A 7,067-nucleotide genomic window follows, 5' to 3' on the forward strand; every position below is an offset into this window, starting at 1 on the left:
GAATCTTGCGTCCTAAATGACGCGGTTACGACCTGTCAGGCCTTCTGATTGGAATTCAAATCGTCACCTTTGCCCTCTCAAAATCGGCCACTTATGTTATCCGAGTCCACTGCCGCCGCCGCAAGTTTTCCGGCGACGCTTCGCCTGTATCAAAGTGGGCACTATTCATGGTAAGTATTATATCAATCGAATCGCCTCTTCTTTCTGATTAAAAGCCCTATATTTTTATTTACAAACTACAACGATGAAGAACGAATTTTAAACATGAAACTGAGTCAGGTTTTAGGGCTTGGCTGAGTATCGATATATTCTTTGGTGGTGGCCTGTTGAGGGAGACGATGATAGGACACAGAGACTATTTTTATAAGATCTGCAAAATGAAGAAGAAGAAGAAGTTGCAGGGTAGGCAAAAAGACCCATATGCCCTCACATGCTTCTCACGTGATGGGATTTAACAGAGTTTTTCTAACCCAGTTAGCGTAAAGGACATAACGTGTAGGAAAAAAAAGTTTAAAGGATACCGCCTGCAAGGAAACTAAGAAAAGGACACGAACCGTAATTTGGCTTTTTTTAAAGGACAAAATTTATAATTCTGTCTAAAAAAAAGTAATGTGTTTTATGTAACGGGAATTATCATAGGAATTTTTATTTATTTATTGTGAATGGCAAATTTTATAAATAGTCTAGCGGGAAAAGTAGTAAAAAAAACCCAAGACAACCAATAAACAAGACAGACTAAATACCAAAATAAATTCCTAAAAAATTAAAAAGGTAGCCCGAAAAAACCATCAAAGCAAAGTGGCATTGTTCACCAAACCTCAACTTAGGGATCTAAACCATTCTTCTTTATAACTTTAAAAACAAGATCTTCCATGCCCTTGAAATACACCGCCAAGTCACGAATCGTAGCCTCAACCTCCTTTGTGTTGTCATTTGTCGTATGATAATCGTTAACAACCCCCTGGAAATCATCAAGCCCTTCCTCACTTAACACATCATCCCGGATATGTTCTTCAACCATACAATTATCAATAATCTCCTCCACCGACATTGGATCCGGCTGATTAATTTTGACTTTTTCAGCCACCAATTTATTTTGTTTAACACTTAAATTGAAGTCCATTACTGAAAAAGACGGGACTGGTTCCTCAACAGTAATTGCACACACGGAATCGAAGAGCATCTCAAATATGTTTTATAAGTGTTCTAATAAGATCATTCATGCAATTTTTGTTCAAATCAGGTCACTAAATCTTCAAATCAAGCACTGTCATATTTTTTTGTGCGTCAAGTAATGGAGGTCGGGATTTGAAATATATTATATTTTAACAAGTTAAGAAAAACATTAATTGTATTAAAAGTAAAAAATAAAATTCACGTCACCATTTTACATCAACGTCAAAAAAATATAAAACAGATTTTCTTATTTAAGCAAGAGAAAAACATGTTAAACCATATCATTTTAAATAAGATACTAATGTTAGTGACTTAATTGGAACACTTTTTAAATTTAATTACTATTTACAAAGTTACCTGTCTGAGTCTTTTAAATACCAAAATTTGAAAAGGCTTAAAGTTAAATTGACACAAATGTTTCAAACCGATAAAAATAATATGTAAAAATCTTTTTTTGAGTTAAACAGGTCGCATTTGTGTCAACCCATTTAGCAGCCCTATTTCAAACCACCGAATCCGGGCCCTACCTACGCCGTCAGCTTGGCAAGATCAGGGTGTAAGTGCACACAGCCACACATATATAGTCTGCACTTAATAGCCTCTAATATAGTCATTAATACATCGTACTCAGTATATCCCACCAATAGCAAAGCTATGGTAGGGTCTGAGGAGGGTAAGACGTAGACAGCCTTACCTCTACCCCATAAGGATAGAGAGGCTGCTTCCGGTGAGACCCCCGGCTCGATAGTAGTTTTGCATCAAGCCTTAGACATAAGGCACATAGCACTCAATCATCGGGACACCGGCTGATCGGTGCATGTACCCTTGTCTTTCGGCTATCAACGCCACTACATGATGCCTGATTAACCGTCCGTCACTTTTAACGTTATTTTCACGAGATTAGTAAAATAACGTCAAAATTAGTGCAATTTCACTTTTGCCACCCGAGGGTTCACACATATATACATCATATGTGCGCACCGCAAGCAGATTGTAGAATACTGAAAATGATGTGAACCTATGAAATTAAACCGTTATACAAATCTCATGTTCATTTTTAGTTTCAAGATTGAAAACGAGGATCGATCACTGAATTTTACAGCATCGTTTGCGTTTAGCTAGGCCGCTCGTTTCCAGCATCAACGGGTTCCCCATTCATTGGCTTCTGTATTGAAAAAGTTACCATAAACTTATCAGTTATCAGTATAAAACCATACATTCCCTATAAATCTATAATATACTTACGAATGAGTCATTTCATGTTATGCTTTGCCCTAACGGGTCATATGGGCAAGGACAAAGAATTAGCCTAAAAGAAAACGGGTCAAATAATTTGTAGAAAATCGGACAAAAGTGTTTTTGGTCAACCAGACCTGGACCGTTTTGACCCGTTACGCAACCCATTTTGCGACATGCATGACAAATTTGTTAAAACATATTACCACTAAAGATTAGGCAAAACACGCACCGGCATATTAATGTCTATAAAGACCAAGTGAAGATTTTTCTCTCTCCTCGACTCTCTTCCTCGCAGCCTCCCTAGCCTTTAGTGCAGCCGCTTCTTCCTCGGACACAACTTTCGGTTTCGTATCCACTCGCTTTCTCTTGTTTATAGCAAGGGAAGACGGCTTGTTAACAGATCGTGTAGGGTTTACAGTTGACCGTTGAGTTTTAGAGTCTGTTTGACTTTGTGAAGTCAATGACTGTGTAGCAAACATGGGTTTCTTTTGTATAGACCCAGAGGGCTGTTTAGACGCTGCAGCAAAAGCCTCTTCCTGTGTCACCCACTTACCTGTTAGCAAAACAAATAATATTATAACAAGGTTAACCAATTTATAATATTTTTTTAAAGGTTGACCAGTTTACCTAAAGCATCAGTATAGTAGAAGCCCGAGTTAGGATCATAGTAACAACCGTTACTTTTATTGTAGTAATACCCTGATGAGGTGTCATGCTCCCATTCTGTCATTAACAAAAATCATGTACTGTTTCATTTCACTTTATAATATATATATAGGATTGGGATCATATGAGAACTATTTTGAAATTGAGAACTTTGAGAACCATTTTGGACAACAAAAAACCCAAAAATAAAAAGAAATCATAAAACAAAAAAAAACGCAAAAATAAAAAAAGGTAAAAAAACCAAAATTCTTATTTATCATCCCGGTTTCATAAAAAAAACGTCTCGCTTTAGCTAAATTATACATATATGTATAATATGTACATATATGTACATACATGTTTTTTATACACATATGTACAATTTAAGGTAAATGATAATGTACATATGTGTACATTACGTAACTAGAGATTAAATGAAATTATATATATGTGTATAATACGAATTTTTTTATTTTTTTTTTATTTTTTTATAGAATGAAATATAAGAATTTTGGTTTTTTTACTTTTTCAAAATTTTTGTTATTTTTTGAAGTATTTTTTTAGAGGTTTTTTTAGTGGTCCAAAATGGTTCTCAAAGTTTCTCAATTTTCAAATGGTTCTCTTAGGATCCTTACCCTATATGAATTTGCCTTCTGAAAAGTTGATATGTCGTTTTGATAGCTACGAGTCGCTTTCTGCCAGCCAAAATACTCTTTTATAAATTACTGATTATTATTACTAACCTCCTGATGTAGAGCCATCACCGGTCCCTTCACTGCTTATTGGAGCACCTAATGAATTTGCCTTCTGAAAAGTTGATATGTCGTTTTGATAGCTACGAGTCGCTTTCTGCCAGCCAATTATTAAAACAAAATATATAAGAACGGTGACATATTGTGAACAAATTATCCTTCTAAAATAAAATAGCGTATCTTTTTATTTACCTCTTCAATTTGTGTGAGAACGCGTTCGGTTTCCTTGTTCTGTTTATCTTTTTTAACTTTCTCGTCTCTCATGTCAGAGAGCCGCTTGGTGACAGCATCTTTGTGGCGTTGACCAAGTTCATGGTTTCTGATGCTTGAAGGATTATTGGATATGAAGATTTTGCATAAGTCGCACCATTTTTTTCCCTGACTAACCCAATACTGAAAAATAAAAAAATAAAATGTTAGCGAGATAGTAAATGCAATCAAAGTGAGTTTGTAAGTGTTAAGTGTAAATCTAAAGCAAAAAATAGAGGTGCCAATCGTGTCAGGTTGGCTAGTGTAATTGTTGAACCAAATCACGACCCGTGCATTTATTCGCGCCGAAGACATCAACCCTCCCCAGACGCACTTAGATTTATGTAACCCAAAGACGACCCAATTACTGAAATAAGTCAAAAAAGTTTGACGGGTTGCATAGTTAAAGCCCTCGCTTCTTGAAGTTGAAATTACATGTATTGGTATTAATGACGGATCAAGAAGAATGATCATTTAAACCTGTACTACTTATTACTCTTTGAACTTTTGGTTTTCATGTTATGAACATTTTGGTATTTGAACTTTTGGTTTTCATGTTATGAACATTTTGGTATTTGAACTTTTGGTACTTTACTTAGAACATTATTTATTCAAGTTTTGAAATTGCATTTGACTCTTGACTCTTTTAGAACTTTTGGTACTAACTAGATGATATCAAATGTTACATAATAGCTTTTGATTTGTATATGAAGAATAGTATTATTTTCCTAATACATAATATATTTTAATATTTGTTAAAATATTAAAAGTTTGCCACTTCCATTATAAACCATTGATTAACATATTGAATGGTCCAGATCTGTTTCTTACACTTCTCGCAATAAATTGATCTCTCTCCTGAAAACTATGATCATTGATGGGTTGTTTCCCTTAGGGGGCCCTAACCTTTTTTGCGCCTAGCGCCTTTGATAACTATGATGATTGATGGGTTGCAACCAAGTCGTAAACTTGTTAAGCTGGTCGTAAACAGGTTGGCAAGTTAACCCATTTATTACAATCTACCGACCCATTTAACAAGTTTACAACTTGACTGCAACCCATTAAACCATTTAACTAAATGGGTTAAAGAGGTCGTGTTCGGGTTAGCTTAACTAACAGAATCAAAGAAAAATAAAACCAGCTATACATACTAAAACCAGCTAGTTTGGATACAATTATTGAAGCTCATTGAGTATTATAAATCAATTTCTTGGTTCTTTGTCTTATCAATCTCAATGACATTATGTAATTCCACGATAAATCTCCATAAACAAAAAAATAATATAAAAATCGTGAAATCAAGTAATATACCAATCACAGACGATTACACTACTTCATTACAAGAGATAAGATTAAAACCCCTAAATTGATTAATGCAGCTTTAACACAATCTATTAAAACCAGTATTTGGATATAAAGATGGTACCTCAGTCATTGTTTCAAGCTGAATCAGCCAATTGAGTTGTGGGTAAATCAGTACGGATGCTGAATTTCAAAAGCCCCTCAATTTTCTGCACAAATTGCGGTGATTTTGATCAACGAATTAGGGCTCAAATGTTGATTGAAAGAAACGAGCCCTAGAATTTGATCCCCTTTTGTATCAAGAAATAATAATACTCTTATTAACCCCCCGTAAGGTTTGGCTTGTTGCATATATTTCCCTCAAGTTTTTATTAATGCCTTGTGGCACACTTAATCTTTTTATTTACCGAAAGTCGAAAGAGTGAAACCGTGGTTTTCGTCTTTGTGGTTTATTCAGTTTGTTATTCCAGTTTAAAAGTTTATAATTTGACTTTTTAGTCCATAGGGTCTTATTTTCGTTGCAAGTTTTGTTCATCTCGTTAACATATTTTGGACTGAAATAACATATTTTGACAAACTACGAGGATGAAAATTGCAACGAAAATGGAACTTTAGTGACGGAAAAAACAAAATTAAACTACTAGACTGAAATAGAAAATTTTAACAAAACAACAAACACATAGACGTAAACCACACTTTACTCGGAATAGCCAGAAGATTTATATACTTTTTTTCTTTTCTAGTTGAAAAAACTCTTTATTTTTTTGTGTTAGTTAAAACGTTTTTTTCAAATAACCATTAAGAATCATTTAATTTTGGGAAAAGAAAAGAATTATTATAAACTAACACTAATGGCAGAAATATGGCTCGAAGCCGAATTGAGAAACACTTTAAAAGTATCTTAAAACGTAAAGAACTTTTTATCTGGATATGAAGTTTGTTACCTTTAAATTGAGGATGAGCAAAAAGATTGCTTTCGAATCCAAAATAGTGTCTTTTTTGTCAAACTAGAAATTAACGAGTCGATGTATCTAATTACAAACACCCCAAAAATATTTTCGTTGATTGGACCCCATGTAATCCACATAGGGTTGTTTGGACGCCAAGAATCCATTAAGAGGCTATCTTTGAATCGATAAGAGGTAGAGTGTGTTTGATTCACTTAAAAAATGTTTCTTAATGTGTAAGTTTTAGAACATTGTTGACTCATTTAGAGGCTACATTTTAATCGATCAACTCTTTTAATGGCTCGACACAATGTTGACAAACAACCCCTTAGTAGTTAGTAATATACGATCCAACATAACTTTTGCTTGTTAGCCAAGCTTGCTTTTAGTTGGACCATAGACCCACTTTGGTTTAACTTTCACGATGATGGGCTCTTTATGAGCAGACATATCTACTAAAAGTCCAAACTGGTCCAAGTAACATATTCATAAAAGTACATCATTTAGAAATGAGTCGTACCTTTTAGCATGGGAGTTATGAAACCCTTTTTTCTCTGGGTATGTCTCACTTTACAGTCAAAGGATGGTCAAATCTTAACAAGGTACCACTTTCACTGCATGATGTACCAGTCACGATAAGCATGATTCCAATTATGGCTCGAGTAAAGGGGTTAACCTTTGCAGCCATTCATGATTTCTCAAAGCATGAAAAATAGAGTTCATGCTTCAGTCATTCTTCTTGTGTGCACAATAATTT

At 34.5% G+C, this 7,067-nt stretch overlaps 1 protein-coding gene across 1 annotated transcript; it reads right to left on the reverse strand.

Moving 5' to 3' along the window:
- Window positions 1–2,171: 2,171 nt before the first annotated feature.
- Window positions 2,172–5,643, reverse strand: LOC143536420 (zinc finger protein ZOP1-like). Its single transcript, XM_077030415.1, has 6 exons — window positions 5,488–5,643; window positions 4,005–4,205; window positions 3,804–3,909; window positions 3,043–3,138; window positions 2,645–2,968; window positions 2,172–2,341 (listed from the first exon to the last, which is right to left on the reverse strand). Exons 1-5 carry the CDS (start codon window positions 5,494–5,496, stop codon window positions 2,652–2,654), a joined length of 729 nt encoding a protein of 242 aa, XP_076886530.1. The 5' UTR covers window positions 5,497–5,643; the 3' UTR covers window positions 2,172–2,341; window positions 2,645–2,651.
- Window positions 5,644–7,067: the final 1,424 nt, after the last annotated feature.

The sequence above is a fragment of the Bidens hawaiensis genome, unplaced genomic scaffold (assembly GCF_021521415.1).
Source record: "Bidens hawaiensis isolate Kalapana, Puna unplaced genomic scaffold, B.hawaiensis_p1.1 tig00000780_1, whole genome shotgun sequence".
In the NCBI taxonomy this organism is placed as follows: Eukaryota; Viridiplantae; Streptophyta; class Magnoliopsida; order Asterales; family Asteraceae; genus Bidens; species Bidens hawaiensis.

What these genes read in the sequence shown, in the direction of transcription:
- LOC143536420 (XM_077030415.1), bottom strand. An exon ending in TGATGGCTCTACATCAGGAG is followed by an intron (nt 3,139 to 3,803) that starts GTTAGTAATAAT and finishes TGTTAATGACAG; the next exon opens with AATGGGAGCATGACACCTCA. An exon ending in CTACTATACTGATGCTTTAG is followed by an intron (nt 2,969 to 3,042) that starts GTAAACTGGTCA and finishes TTTTGCTAACAG; the next exon opens with GTAAGTGGGTGACACAGGAA.